Below are 15,829 nucleotides of genomic sequence, written 5' to 3'. Positions count from 1 at the left end.
CTCCGTTATCTGTAAGCCCCTTTGGTCTATTTTACAATCCCTGGTAGTCTAAGGGTGTTGTTGGGGAAGGGGTCATCCCCATTTACTCCTGCCCATTCTGACTCTGCACTCAAAATGTCTACTGGAGCTGGAAAATCGCTCCTGCCCTGACTATACCACCTGAGATTGTAAGGTAGTCCAGGGTGGGTGGGGCTATTCTTTGTATTCTTGTCGGGTGGTGGGGTTGTACTTATTTTTAAGTAATGCAGGTTTAATCTCACACAATAGTTTATTTGTTAAATAGAGTGCTCCAAATCATTGCTTTTATACAAAATTGTAGCAGGAATTTCAGGGCTCCATTCTCAAAGCCACACTAGTGATTCCAGGGCAGAAATGTGACGAAGCCCACTTCATTCCTATGGTCTTCGTCACATTTAACGTAAAGGAATCACTATCATGGCTTTGTAAAAGGAGTCCTAAATTTGGCATGAAGTTATGAAATCAGCTGTGACTTGGATTGTGAAGCAAAGTCAGCCACTGCAAAAGAACACTCTGGTTTTTAGTTTCAGTTTTCATTAGCTGTGGTTGTGATTCCATGTGTCCCAATGAAAGGAGAGTTTTGTTTTACTTCCATTTCATTTCAGTATATTCCATCTTTATAATACCAGGCATCCCAAGGTAGATTACAACAACTGTTAAGATGAACCCATCAGTAAACAGGATATCCTCAATGACATTTCGCATCTGTATTGTATTGAACAGTATAGAAAAATGAGCACAAAATACAGAGTTTATAACTGCTGTTTCTACCAGCTACAATTGTGCTTTTTTTGTGTCGGTACGCAACGGTACGGCGTACCGGCACCTTTTTTTTTTTTGCTCCCCCCGCCCCGTGAGTCCATGTCCTGTTGAGCAGCAGCGGCCGCTACACAAAGAAAAAGATTTTAAAAATAACTTCAAACCTGGCTGAAACGCGGCACCCCGGCACTGTAGACAGCCATTAGGCATTGGCTGTTGCCCCGCAGCCGCTCCTCCTCTTGCCTCTACGTCACTGCGCTCCTCCGGGGTCTTCCTCCAGGGGCAGTGACGTAGAGGCAAGAGGAGGAGCGGTTGCGGGGCAACAGCCAATGCCTAATGGCTGTCTACAGTGCCGGGGTGCCGCGTTTCAGCCAGGTTTCAATTTTTTTTTAATCTTCTTTTTCTTTGTGTAGCGGCCGCTGCTGCTCAACAACAGGAGAAGCAGCAGCGCCCGGAAATAGGGGCTGGTGCTGCGTGCGTCGCGTCTTCGCGCCAAACATGGCAGGGAGAGGGAAACCAACAGAGGGAAGGATTGGGGAGAGAGAGAAAGAGGGAAACCAACAGAGGGAAGGATTGGGGAAAGAGGGAAAACAACAGAGGGAAGGATTTGGGAGAGAGAGAGAGAGGGAAAACAACAGAGGGAAGGATTGGGGAGAGAGAGAAAGAGGGAAAACAACAGAGGGAAGGATTGGGGAGAGAGACAAAGGGAAAACAACAGAGGGAAGGATTGGGGAGAGAGAGAAAGAGGGAAACCAACAGAGGGAAGGATTGGGGAGAGAGAGGGAAAACAATAGAGGGAAGGATTGGGGAGAGAGAGGGAAAACAATAGAGGGAAGGATTGGGGAGAGAGAGAAAGAGGGAAACCAACAGAGGGAAGGATTGGGGAAAGAGGGAAACCAACAGAGGGAAGGATTGGGGAGAGAGGGAAAGAGGGAAACCAACAGAGGGAAGGATTGGGGAAAGAGAGAAAGAGGGAAAACAACAGAGGGAAGGATTTGGGAGAGAGAGGGAAAACAACAGAGGGAAGGATTTGGGAGAGAGAGGGAAAACAACAGAGGGAAGGATTGGGGAGAGAGAGGGAAAACAACAGAGGGAAGGATTGGGGAGAGAGAGGGAAAACAATAGAGGGAAGGATTGGGGAGAGAGAGAAAGAGGGAAACCAACAGAGGGAAGGATTGGGGAAAGAGAGAAAGAGGGAAAACAACAGAGGGAAGGATTTGGGAGAGAGAGGGAAAACAACAGAGGGAAGGATTGGGGAGAGAGAAAGAGGGAAACCAACAGAGGGAAGGATTGGGGAGAGAGGGAAACCAACAGAGGGAAGGATTGGGGAGAGAGGGAAACCAACAGAGGGAAGGATTGGGGAGAGAGGGAAAACAACAGAGGGAAGGATTGGGGGGAGAGAGAGAGAGAGAGGGGGAAAACAACAGAGGGAAGGATTGGGGAGGGAGAGAAAGAGGGAAAACAACAGGGAAGGATTGGGGAGAGAGAGGGAAAACAGATGGAAGGATGGGGATAGAGAGAGAGGGAAAACAGGGAAGGATTGGGGAGAGAGAGAAAAGGAAAACAACAGAGGGAAGGATGGGGAGAGAGGGAAAAACAGATGGAAGGATTGGGGAGAGAGGGAAAAACAGATGGAAGGATTGGGGAAAGAGAGAGGGAAAACAGATGGAAGGATGGGGAGAGAGAGGGGGAAAACAGATGGAAGGCTGGGGAGAGAGAGAGGGAAGATGCTGGATGGAAGAATGCAGAAAGAAATAGGGGAGACACTGGAAGGATGGGGAGAGAAAGCAGAGCTGCTGGATGGAAAAGGGGAATAGAGAAAGACTGGCGAATAAGAGGAAGGGGCATGGGGAGAACAAGGGTGAGGAAAAGATGAAAAGCCACAGGTAGATGAAGGAAATTAAAGAATGGATAGTAAGAATGAATTAAATCTGGACAGAGAGAGAGCCTGAAAAATATTGAAGAAAGCAAAGAAAAAGGAGACAAAAATGACAAATGGCACAGAAGAGTTAAGCGAAAAGAAAAGAAAGCAGAATCACAGACTGGGACCAATATGGAAAGAAAAACAGTCACCAGACAAAGGTAGAAAAAAATCATTTTATTTTCATTTTAGTGTTTGTAATTATGTCCAATTTGAGAATTTACATTGGCTGTCTTATTTTGCACTGGGTATACTGGAGCTGTAAGAGCTTACAGAGATTATTTATAATGAAAAAAATCACGTTATTTTTTTCTCCTATAGTACTATAATATTTTCAATGATGTCTGTTTATATGCGCCATGGCTGGTATAGGGGGTGTGGTTAATGTGGGTGTGGCTATCAGGGGTGGAGCCATATGTGGTGACCCCGCCCATAATGAGTACCGGCACCTTTTTTTCTACAAAAAAAGCACTGTATAAATATCATGAAATAAAAAATTACATATCTACATATAGGAAGCCCCTTATTTCTGGTAATCTTTTGCTATTGTTTCGGGGAAGCGAAAATGGTGGCAATCTCCAACTACTGGCTTCAGCCCATATAATGGGCTAGATAGGGTCATACCTACTGTCTAACATCCTTGACTTGCTATCCAGCAAAGTCCCTTTCTGTGAATTTTGCTTGTAGAGCCTTCCCTATCTGTTTTAGAGCTCAGCCCAGAAAAAAGGGGTATCAGGGGAAGATAAGGCAGGCTTGGCTTCTGCTGGACCAAAGGCTAGTTTTTGCCAAAAGCTGAATGGGGCCAGTGCAAATAAAGTAGGGTGCATGCCAAGTATACTTCGTAAAAACACGGTTTCTGTGCACAACTTTAAGGAGGCAAGCGAAGCGAATGCGGAGCAGCCGGACATAACATGGCGGCTGCCGCATGCTTGCCCCCTGGTCCGAATCGCCCCCCGCTTCCGGCTTCCCCGCCATCCCAGGTGACGTAGCGGGGTCACAGCGGGTGGGCTCCAGACATAGGTTAAAAGACTGCCGAGGGGGCCTGAGCGGGTCTTTTGAAGCAGACGGTACACAAGTTTTTCTTTTTGTTCGGTACATGGGCGTACAGCATCTTTGTTCTTTGTTTCCCCACGTGCAGTGAAGGCACCGGGAGTGAGACCAGCAGACTACGATCGCAGCAGCTCAGCAAGTAAAGAATTTTACTTTCGTTTTCAGCTGAGCCCCGTGGCAGATCGGCAGGAAAAAGGTTTTCTTTTCCTTGCAGCTCAGCAAGTAAAGAATTTTACTTTCGTTTTCAGCTGAGCCCCATGGCAGATCGGCAGGAAAAAGGTTTTCTTTTCCTTGCAGCTCAGCAAGTAAAGAATTTTACTTTCGTTTTCAACTGAGCCCCGTGGCAGGTCGGCAAGTAAGAGGTTTTCTTTTCCTTTTGAGTGTCTGGCTTTTTGCGCCCGTGCTAGACCTTAGACTCGCGTTTTTTGTTTAGTTTTGTTTTGTTCGAGTGTTTAGTCGACGGGCATTGCGCATTGCTGTTGGACTTTCTTTAGAGGAGCCCTCAGACTTTTCTGGACTTTCTTTAGAGGAGCCCTCAGACTTTTCATTGCACCATGCCTCGACGTGTGCAAGCTACTCAGCCACCCCCAAGTCGGGCAGAGGAGGGACTACCCGAGGCAGCAGTCACATCTCCCCGCATATCAACGAGACGCCGGAGGCACCCGGAGAGATACATTGATTTGGCTGACCTGCCCCTGCCACGTGCATCCGCGCCTGCAGCTACAGAGGCCCGCGGTCGACCGCCTGCTTTGCCACTACAACCTGCGGAGCTATCCTTCCCAGAACTGCCTGACCTGCACAGCACGGACAATGCTGCTTCAGCCTTGACATCTCCAGGCAGACGGGGGGGGGGGGGGGGGGGGGGGGGGACACGGCGCAGAAGATGGTCCTTCTCCAACAGCAGTTCAGATGGGTCTCGGCGTACCGATCAGCATCCCCAAGTTCAGACCCCCCGCCTGCTTCAGGGTGCAAGATCCAGCAGATCCAGGAGCAACACAGGGAATCACAGATCAGCCGAGCGGCCCAGGAGCCAACGATCCCGCTCCCGTCCTAGACGGTGTAGATCACCGTCGTACTGCAGGCTCCGACACCACTGTGGATACCACCCAGCTTCACGCCTGTCACGGGGACGACCATTGCAGGTCACCTCCTGCTTGCTTTGCCCCCTGTGGACATGCACCTCATCGCGGACTCCCAACGACAGCTACCCAGTCTGAGGGAGACAAGGTGGCACATGGACCTACAGCTTCACCCCACTGCAGACCCATGACTGATGACGCCCGTATGGTACGACACGACCCCCGGCGCACACCGGGCCGCGAGGCGGTGCAGGAAGTAGCGGGGACATCAAGCAGCCACCAGGTGGCCCCCGGAGTGACTCCCAGGGGCCGCACCCTATCTGATGGAGACAGCAACCTCCACTTAGCAACACGGAAGCACCGGGAGGTCAAACGGAGGAAGAAAGGTAAGAAACGTAGGCGATCTGGTCGCTCCAGTTCCACATCGTCTTCTGACTCCTCCTCCTCTTCTTCCTCGTTTTCTTCATCTTCTTCCTCTGTCTCCCCTACCGGAGACACTAACGCGCTCACCCACGGTGTCCCCACAGAGCGGCTATGGCAGAGAGTTCCCAAGTCCCTTCGAAAAAAGGTCATGCGTCGGAGGTATTTCGACATTTTCAAGCTGGTAGAGGACGGACGCAGGCGACATGCGAAGAAGCGAGCAAAAAGGGGCGACCTGTTACCAGACCACACCAGAGAGCTCCCACGGAACCTTGCGTGCTGTGTAATATCCTATGCACGCATGATGAGCATCGTGTACAGGAAGCAGCGTGATCAAATGGACCCCATGCTCTGTTACCTAGAAACAGTTTTAATCATCTACCGTGAACACGAGGGTTATGCCTGGTTAGCATATGACGAGCACTTTAGGGACAAGATGGAGGCAAACCCTAGGAAGGCTTGGGATAGACGACGGCGGCTTGTGGCTGCGGAATGTCCTCACGCGACCCCACAACGCACCGAGGCATGCCCCCCAGCACAAAGCACCCATGGCAGGGAACAGGCATGGGAGGCCTACCACGCTTTCTCGAGAGGTCTGTTGGAAGTACACAAAGGCACCTGCAACATTCACGACTGCAAATTCAAGCACCTGTGTGCCACATGCGGAGCCCCTTGCCGTTTGCCCAAGAAAACCAACACAAAGGCAAGGAGGCCAGCAAAAACCTTGAGCTATTCACCAGGGCCCCCACCCCCACCAGGCTGAATGCCATGATGCCTTGATTGGAGAGGTACCCCAAGCGGCAGGCCGCAACATTACTTTTGCAGATTTTATAGACCAATTCCCTCTTCTAACACTCCTGTAGAGAATAAGATAGTTATCAAGACTTCATTTTTATGTCCAGGTGCAACCACCTCCCGGCCACGACCAAAAATGAGAAAAATCCCTTTGGTAAGCATACTTAACAGCAACATCCCAAGACATTTGTTGGTCCCGGGATTGGCTGGTAACTAAGAAGAGTTTCTTTCCGATCACTGCACAGGGCGGGAATTTTAAACCTCGGGTTCGGACTACTCATTCGTTTACAAGATTTCAAAATGGTTAACTTAATCTAAGAATGTGGAGAATACGAAACAAAAACGAACCCCCACCCCCTCCAAAACTAAGTAAGACACTTTTTTTTATCAGGTTCACTAAAAACAAAATGGATACCAAACGTGAACTCAAACCACGGTTTCGAGCCGTGTTCTACGAAGGCGGCCATTTTCTAGCAAGAGAAAGAGATGCGCCTCTATGTAAAGCACCAATCACGCCACAGGGCGGGCTTTTTATTCCTTCATTAACGGTTCTCGGAGCCTATCAGCAGCCATGGAGCAACCATAAAAGAGCAGAACGGGGGGGATTGGTATCTTTTCTGTTCTGGCGCTTTACCCAGTGGTATCTTTTTGAAAGCAGAAGAGAACTAAGAAGAGCTTGTGTCCAGCATGGCCCGTACTAAGCAGACTGCCCGTAAGTCTACTGGAGGAAAAGCTCCTCGTAAGCAGTTGGCGACCAAGGCCGCTCGTAAAAGCGCCCCAGCCACAGGCGGTGTGAAGAAGCCTCATCGCTATCGACCGGGTACTGTAGCGCTGCGGGAAATCCGCCGCTACCAAAAGTCTACTGAGTTACTTATTCGCAAGCTGCCCTTCCAACGCCTGGTGCGAGAGATCGCGCAAGATTTCAAGACCGACTTGCGCTTCCAGAGCTCGGCTGTCATGGCCCTGCAGGAGGCTAGCGAGGCTTACCTGGTGGGGCTCTTCGAGGATACCAATCTGTGCGCTATCCACGCCAAGAGAGTCACCATCATGCCCAAAGATATCCAGCTGGCCCGTCGTATTCGTGGCGAGAGGGCTTAAAAAGCATTCTACTCAAGCAACACACCCAAAAGGCTCTTTTAAGAGCCACCACATCCCTACACAAAAAGAGCTGACGAGTCAGTCTGCTCTATGGTTACTACTTAGCTCCCGATTTCCAGGCTGTTGAAGGCTTAAGGATTGTAGGCAGCATCTTGCAATCTCTCTTCACCGCTCTCTTCCCCCACCCCCTCCCAACTACAGTATTGAACAAGCCCTGCTCCCTCCCTTGGCCTCTTCTCGTCTACTGAATCGTGGTAACGCCGCCCCCCCAAACCGCTGTTCAGGCTGCATTATTGAAACACCCGTGTTCCCTTGCTCTGTTCTCGTCTGCTGAATTGTAGCAATGGGGATTTTTTTTTTTTTTTGCGCCCAGAAAAGGCCAAAGGAGTGCAACTTTTATTCAGAGCGTACCTGCTTCTGCTGAATTAAACCAACTTGCTGGCGGCTACGCCTATCCTTTGGTGAAGCTCTGGCTTCTATAATACATAACTGCAGAAGCAGGCTTTTCCATGTCATTTAATAAGAACCAAACTCATCTTACTCTTTCTTTGATCTGTGTGGTTGTGGCTCTGAAAAGAGCCTTTGGGTTTATATGAGAATGAACAAATTTTGAAAGCTTCACTTTTTCTTAGGCGCCCCCTTTCCGGCCTTTTTGGCTTTGGGTTTCGCAGCCTTTGCTGGACTTTTTTTCACCTTCGGTTTCACTGCTTTAGCCGGGCTTTTAGCTACTTTCTTGGCTTTAACCGCTTTGGGCTTTTTGGGGCTCTTGGCTACTTTCTTGGTAGCGGCTGCTGACGGTTTCTTGGCTCTCTTCGGACTCTTTTTCACTCCCGCCGATGCCGCCTTTTTCGGCTTCTTCACGGCCGGTTTCTTGCTTTTGGGAGCGCTCTTCTTCGTGCTCTCCGGCTTCTTCTTGTTCAGTTTGAAGGAGCCCGAAGCTCCGCTGCCCTTGGTCTGCAGGAGGCTGCCCTTGCTCACCAGGCTCTTGACCGCCAGCTTCAAGCGACTATTGTTCTTCTCCACGTCGTAGCCCGACGCCGCCACAGCCTTCTTCAGGGCAGCCAGGGACATGCCGCTGCGCTCCTTTGAAGCTGACACGGCCTTCACGATCAGCTCGGAGACGCTGGGGCCCGATGATGACTTGCGCGCTTTCGCCGCTCCAGTCGGCTTCTTCGCCTTTTTCTTGGCCGCGCCTGGAGGAGCCGCCGTTGGTGCAGCCGCTGGAGCCGTTTCTGCCATTCTCCCTTTTTAACAACAAAGGACTCCAGTCGGACTTCTAGTGCAGAGAAAAAGCAAATTACTAAAGCTCCGCGTTTCCTTTACTTGCCTGAACCGCCCCGCTCTTCCTCTTATTTATAGTAGTAGTCGCCCTCTGATTGGCTGCCCACTCAATGCCTGCTTTCTACAGACTCTAGTCTACGGCTCTTCTAGCCCTGTGTTTCTTCAGCACCCGAAATTATGTTTTTATGACAAAATGACTTTCATTTCCACAAACATTCTCATTCGGATCTCAAAAGAAGAGTTTACAGTGTGGAGAAACCGTGGTTTGTGATCTAGATGTGGGCTAATAAAGTTGAAAAGAGCGCACTAACTGCTTCCTTCAGTCTTCTTCAGCTCCCAAAGCCATAAAACAAACATTTTGATTTGTGAAAATTAAAGCGATCTCTGGCTCTACATTTATATAAACTCTCTGGAACAATTTTTTAAAAGGTGTAAAATGACACTGTTCCTCATGGGCTCTTCCCTAGGAAAATTCTCATTAAAAAAAACCTGATCTAACTAAAGAGAACTAGCACATACTATTCTGCACTATCCTGGTATTGAACCTATTAAACGTTTGTTGTCTTAATAATCAAAATCCTAGTTTAGGTGCTCAAGTGTTGCCTGGGGTGCATTTATAGAAAATAATGTACAAGTTAACACTTGCTAAAGCAAAACATAAAACAAGGAAAGAAAACAATCTCCACAAGAAAAAAATGTATCAAATCCTTTCAGACCATAAAAAGGAAAGAAGAGTAACAAATTGATAAGGAGATTATATATGTAACTTTCTAAATAACACCAAAAGGCCTTAGGGAGAATTAACTCTCCTGTTGTGATTTAATTTAAGTCCAGTATGGTTCTTTATTGCTCTGGCAGAAAATACATATATTTTGCACCCAGGTATTTTATCATACATTAACAAAAATATGCCAGCAAAAATGACACCCCCCACCAGCGCCACCAAGGATAGCATTTCTCATCTTAAGGCCAGAAAAGCCTTAACAGGGGATGCCAGGCATCTCCTATACCTGAAAATAATTAAACCACTGTAATTGACTAGAAAACTTCATTAACTTTAACAAGCAGCCCTCAGGGTAGCAATCCACATTTGCATGACCTGCACGATGAAGGTAGCTCTGTGCATCGGGAGCCCTTGGGGCTTCTTAAGCAAGAATGAGCAAGCATTAACAGAAAGGTGAGAAAGGGTAGCAGCTGAGTCATAAAAGGGGGAAGGAATATGGGTATAGCCAATGATTTGTCAACCGTATGCATGCAAATCACACAGCAGGCAACCGGGTAATCCAGCCTCTGCCGCAGCACTTGAGGTGGAGACATGCGCGTGTTATAAAGTGAACAGTATCACAAAGAGCAGCAGTGGGATATGAAGCCGCCACCTTTGTACTGCAAGACTTGTGCTCTAACCAAAGATCACAAGGAGCAGCAGTGCGCTATGAACCCGCTACCTCTGAATTGCAAGACCGGTGCTCCAACCAAAGGTCACAAGGAGCAGCAGTGCGCTGTGAACCCGCTACCTCTGAATTGCAAGACCATTGCTCCAACCAAAGGGGACAGGAAGGAATACGGGTATAGCACGATTTGTCAACTGTATGCCTGTAAACCCACAGAAAGCAACCGGGTCACAGCAAGCCTCGGGCGTAGCACTTGAGGCGGAAACATGAGAGTGTTATAAAGTGTACGATATGAAAGGAACCCCTGCTAGAGATACACCTGTAAATTGGCCCAGATGTAGAGGTGGCTGAAGCAATAGGGAGGGGCTGCATGGGAAAATTTCTGGCATGCAGGAGAATTGCTCCCATGTTCCCATACCAGGCCGAAAGCATGGTGACCCTGGAGAAATACGTGGCAACGGAACATTTATCCAAGTACAGAAATTTATCCAAGTTGGTAATCAATACAGTTACTTTGACGCCCCAACCAGACCCCGAGGAACTGAAATTTATTGTGGCCATCTGGTGAGGAGCCGGCAGGTCGACAGACCTAAGGGCAGGGCCTAATGGCGCCGCATCCAACAAGAGCTCCTGAGCCTTGGGTGGTCACGGTCCTCACCGCGTCTTGGGGACCGCGAGCAAAGAGGGGCGGAAGAGGCGAGCGGCCATCCTGGACCCTCCCCAAGCACGCGCAGGAGGTGAAGGCACCGGAAAAACAAAACGCAACTTCACTGGAAAGAGCAGGGGGATGAAAGCGCGAACTGAAGCAACTACTACTACTATTTAGCATTTCTATAGCGCTACAAGGCGTACGCAGCGCTGCACAAACATAGAAGAAAGACAGTCCCTGCTCTACCTCATGGTCTGCCACACACGAGGTGGCCCCCCCGGCCAGGCCCTGACTGTGGACAAAGCGCGCGGCCGGCCTGTGGCACGAGCAGGACGGGGCATGCTGGCCCCAGAGCCAGGTAGGATCGAGGGGCATGCTAGATGGCTGAAAAGGAGGGCTGCAAGGGGAGACCGCTAAAATGCACGACTCGAGACAAATCCACAAAGAAACAGCAAATGGCCGCAATGTACAAAAGCATTAGTGGGATTTGAGCTCACCACCTGAAAACGGGCAAAAGACGCCTGCGGAACCGGGTTGTCAACATACGCGCCCGCGAAGCCGGCCAAAGTGGACGGCATTGGGGAAAACGCCAAATGGCCAACCATGCGAAGAAACCGGCCAGTATAAAGGCGGCTGCGAAACCAGCTGAGCAGAATGGGTGATCGCAACCCCTCTTAACCAACATCTGACCTGATCCAATGCTGACCTGATCACGCGGCCAACGGAGAGCGCAGTGGTGGACACAGCCCGTGACCCACAACCATGTGGCAGGCCAGAAAAAGACCCGACCGCATGGCTGCAGGCAAGGAGCTTGCGGAGCCAGCTGTAGCCGCTGCAAATAAGTGCCCACAACCACGTTGCGGTCTCACAGGACTCCGGTTTTGGGGTGCGGGAGAACTGCGAGCAAATACAACAGGGCCGGATCACCCTGAAGGCTGACTTCGAACCTGCCACCTGAATCCGGCGCTGTTCAAGCCCCGACCCAGTGTCCGGTTACCAGAGGATTAGCAGCACTCACCTGCAGCGACCCAGGCACCGACAACCACGTGAAAGATCTAGTGAAAAGCACGGATTGGTTGAGAGGCATCGGAAGAGCCAGACTAGGCCGACCAACAACGACACGAGTCACATCTACCCGGTAGGGTCTATTCCTAAAGGAGGCACTCGTGCGATCGAGAGTCCAGCCGGAGGACTGAAAGGTCCAAAGCCATGCGATCTGACCGGACTTTTCAGGTCAGCTAAAAATTGGGGCTGAAAATTCCCGCACCGCTAACCACCGACCAAGAGACTCCCATTGTCTCGTTGGCGACCCTTAAGCAGTGCGAGAGGGCGTCCCCTGAAGCCCTGCCCCTTCCAGCCACCCAGCCAATGACGGGTGAGGTTCTCCCCTACGTCATTCAGAGGGAAGCCGGAAGGGAAGGGTTGCTCGGTTCGGGGAGCTGCTGCGTGGCAGCCGCCATGTTATTGGCGGCTGCTCGGCATACTCCTCGCCGGCCTTCTTTACTGACTGTGTTATAAGAAATGATTTACTTGGGGAAAAGAGCACTAGAGCACTCGCTACTGTTTATAATTTAAGAGCAGGTGCTGTATTTATAAGTTTTAGGATATTAATTTCTCCACCAATCACCAAAGGTGATAATTGCAATAAATTAAATAAATTAAGTATATATAAAAGATACCATATACTCAGAACACAAAGAGACCATATTTTTAGCTTCAAAAAGGTTGATTTAATATACAATTGCACACGAGAGGTAGGTTTTTTAAAGAGATCTTTACAGATAATCTGTGCTTAAGTAAGGTAAAGTAGAGTAGCAGGTCTAGATCAAAAGTTATAACTTACAAAGCAGTCTGTTGCAAAGCATTTTGTGGTCCATTGAAGAGCCATGAGGCAGGTGGACTGCAGATCAGGAGCAAGGCATCTGGATTGGTGCTGAAGAGAGAATCTCCTGGAGGGAGAGTCTTGAAGAGAGAAGAGAGTCTCCTTCTTGGGGAAACAGCTTGTCCTTTTATACTCTTATTTTGCAGGGAAGCAGGCCATGTGCATCTGGTTTCCTGGTTTCCACACGACCCTTGGGCATTTGCAAAGCATTGTGGTATCTTGGTCTCATGTCTTATGACATCACAAGACTTGCTGTCTGGATTTTACTGACAAATGGTTTATTGTAGTGCAGGGTTTGCCCCTGCTTGAATCTCTGTGATAGATATTCTGATAAGATTTGTCTGGGGCGGCCAGCAGGTGTACTTTGTTTTTAGTAGCTGTATTTCATACCTTTCCCACCTGCTTGTCTCCTTGCCTCTACTGGATACCTTTTATATTTGTTGTGTTGATCAGCCAGGCTTTTTTGATCAGAGGAAGAGAGTCAATTTAGCCTTGAGGCAGTCTCTTACTTGAGGAGTCTTTTGTTAAAGGGGGAAGTGAGGTCAGTAGTACTTTTGTCTTTTAAATGTCTTTTAAATATTCCCCAAAGGGAGAGGGAAGAGGGCTTTTGGAATGAAAGCCAGTTCTGCTGCAGTGTCAAATATATATTTTTTAAAAGCTGCACAAATATATTGGTGTATATATAGGTATCTGATCCAACACAACATCATGCTACACATTTAATTCTGATGATTGGCTTATACCATAACAACTGGACCAGGGAAAATCCACAGTGCCAGGAATAGCATCATAGAATGTTGCATGTCTGGAAGCTGGCCAGGTGCCCTTGGAGGGACTGGTCACAGTCGTGGACAGGATGCTGGGCTCGATGCCCCCCTTGGTCTTTCCCATTTTGGCATTACTTATGTACTTATGACTGTCTACCAACCACTATTTTATATTGCAGGGTGAAATGTTGGACACTCGGAAACACATGGTGGGATTGGCCGCCGTCATAGACAGGATGCTGGGCTCGATGGCCCCTTGGTCTTTACCAGTCAGTGTGGCATTACTTATGTACTTACAACTATCTACCAACCACTATTTTATTTGCAGGGTGAGATGTTGGACACGCAGCAACACATGGCGGGATTGGCCGCCGTAGTGGAAAGGGTGCTGGACTCGATGGCCCCTCGGTCTTTCCCAGTGTAGCAGTACTTATGTACTTATGATTATCTACCAACCACTATTTTACATTGCAGGGATAGATGTTGGACACTCAGTAACACATGGTGGGATTGGCCGCCAGTTGTGGCCAGGATGCTGGTACTTATGACTGTCTACCAACCACTACTTTATATTGCAGGGTGAGAAGTTGGACACGCGGCAAAAATTGGGCAGCTCTCGGACCGTACGGCGTAAACTCGGCCTGAACACTGAAGGCGAAGGAGTAAGAACACACGAGACGGGAGTCAGAGGGACATAATGGGCCCAGGGCTATCCCCGTATCCCAGTAATCCAACGCCGGCAGGCCCAGAAAGAAAGTGAATCGGAAAATCGGCATGTGACGCACGATCGGGCAGAAGAGATCTGCCCAGGGTTCTTTCAAAGAGATGGGCCCATCTTATCTGCCAGTCGGAATGACCTGTTGCAGAATGTGCTAGACCCTGTTAATTGGCACAACTGGCCGCAGCGGTGGTGGGGGGGCCCGGGGCAAGCTGTGCTACCCCGGGCTGGTGGCGGGGTACCCAAGCCTGATGGTATAAGCTAGGCAGCTGGGGTAGCAGCGCTTACGGTTGAGCTCCCTTGCTGTGCGGCGGGGAGCTCTGTTTACGATTGGTCAGTCTTGCTATGACGGCGGACTGGGTTTGGATAATGAGCCAGAGGCTGGATCGGCTTGGGTATACCCATGGTTATGATGTTTTGTATATAAATAAAGCTGCGGCCGAGTTGTGCCATGTTAAATAAATAGGTTACAATTGTGTCATAGCAAAGTGATACAGAAGGAATGTCCAGGGATATTCCCAGTGGTGTGATACGGTGAGGTAGCTGAGATAAGAATGCCTGGGGCGAGTCTTTATTCCCTACACAGTGATACACTGAGATAGGTTGGAAATGCCAGAGGGTGAAGGGTTGGCGGTTTTTTTTCGCCACTATAGCATTTTCACAGGACTCCGGAGTCCCAACGTGTGTATGAATGTCTGTGTCATAATATTTTAAGTGTAGCTGGGGTTGCTACTATTCAAATTTTCTTGTTACCAATTTCTACAATTGGTAATAAATGAAACTGAGGCCAATTAGTGTGCTGAAGAAGAAAAGCTATGAGTGGGTGAGGGGTTCACGTTAACCTAAGGTGTGTAATAGTGGGGGTTACAGTAAACCGTAGGTAAGTCAGTCCCAGCTCCACAGGTTAAATACTTTATGGGAAGAGGTTGAAGGATCCCCACTGACCAAATAAGAGAACAATGGGAGGAGAAAGTTGCACCCTGAGAGACCTCACAAGCTCTGTATGTGATAACTCACAAGTGACGTCCCATATGAATGGTGGACTGCTCGGAGATGCAGAGATGGGAAAAGCGCGTGATGCCTTTTCATCGCTAAACCGGGAACTTATGCACTTTGCTGTTCATAACAGGGGCGTAGCCACGGGTCAGGCCCGCCCAGCAGCACAGCGATTCCGGAGGCTCCGGTCCCCATCATCATCCATTCCCCCGTGGTGCCGCAACTTTCACCCCATCTTCCCTCATCCTCGCAGGCCCGCCCAGCAGCGATTCCGATCGCAGGCAGCTCCTTCGGCTCGCACACGCTGCCTGCCAGCTGCCGCTCAAATCTCCTTGCAGCTACTAGCAGCGCTAACCCGGAAGCTCAGAGGAGAGGCATGAAAAGGTAAATAAATGAGATATTTTCCCATAATTCTTCTTCCCACAAACGGTAGTAGTAACCACGATTGTGTAGACAAAGAGCTTTCAATGAGAAGTGCATAAAAAGTGTTTTTATTTCCCCTCTGCTAGACCTCTATCTGACTCCTTCACACGGAGGACTAATAGTACCTATTTCATATATCAGGTTCTGTATAGTTTCTCTAACCTCCATTGTCACCCAATCATAAGGGGGTCTGTTCTGGGGTGGCATTAGGAGCCGTAATTGAAAACTAATTCCCATAACTACTGCTTTCTGTTTTTCTAGATCTAGGTATATTCTGGACCATTTATGTTCCCACATAAATCTTATTAAACATCTGTCTAAGTTTCTGCAAAGACTGAGTGTCACTTGTATATGATCTACCTTGTAGGCTAAATGTTAAGTAAAGAGAAGACAGAATCTATAAAAATAGAGACAGAGATAGGTTTAGATAAATAGATACATTTTATTTCTTACCCAAAGACAAATCTTCAAATTGGTACAAATACAGACATCAGATTCTGGTTTCAACCGCACAGGGCTTCGCCGTCTGACTGAAGCCTTGGAGAAGAGACTCTCAAACTGAGCCAAACTCTCCCCTCTTTT

At 48.9% G+C, this 15,829-nt stretch overlaps 2 protein-coding genes across 2 annotated transcripts; one reads left to right on the top strand and one right to left on the bottom strand.

The window, feature by feature from the left end:
* The first annotated feature begins 6,681 nt into the window (after positions 1-6,681).
* LOC115459720 (histone H3) lies at positions 6,682-7,206 on the top strand. The gene has a single exon (XM_030189522.1). The coding sequence runs from the start codon at positions 6,730-6,732 to the stop codon at positions 7,138-7,140; it is 411 nt and encodes a 136-aa protein (XP_030045382.1). The 5' UTR covers positions 6,682-6,729; the 3' UTR covers positions 7,141-7,206.
* Positions 7,207-7,714: 508 nt separating this feature from the next.
* On the bottom strand, positions 7,715-8,379 carry LOC115459714 (histone H1-like). The gene has a single exon (XM_030189518.1). It carries the CDS (start codon positions 8,377-8,379, stop codon positions 7,759-7,761), a length of 621 nt encoding a protein of 206 aa, XP_030045378.1. The 3' UTR covers positions 7,715-7,758.
* Positions 8,380-15,829: the final 7,450 nt, after the last annotated feature.

This window comes from Microcaecilia unicolor, unplaced genomic scaffold (genome assembly GCF_901765095.1).
Source record: "Microcaecilia unicolor unplaced genomic scaffold, aMicUni1.1, whole genome shotgun sequence".
Classification (NCBI taxonomy): Eukaryota; Metazoa; Chordata; class Amphibia; order Gymnophiona; family Siphonopidae; genus Microcaecilia; species Microcaecilia unicolor.
The sequence above is the reverse complement of the archived record's forward strand: the minus strand, read 5'-3'. Positions and strand labels throughout refer to the sequence as shown.

What these genes read in the sequence shown, in the direction of transcription:
- LOC115459720 (XM_030189522.1), top strand. Translation starts at nt 6,730, where the DNA reads ATGGCCCGTACTAAGCAGACTGCCCGTAAGTCTACTGGAGGAAAAGCT.
- LOC115459714 (XM_030189518.1), bottom strand. Translation starts at nt 8,379, where the DNA reads ATGGCAGAAACGGCTCCAGCGGCTGCACCAACGGCGGCTCCTCCAGGC.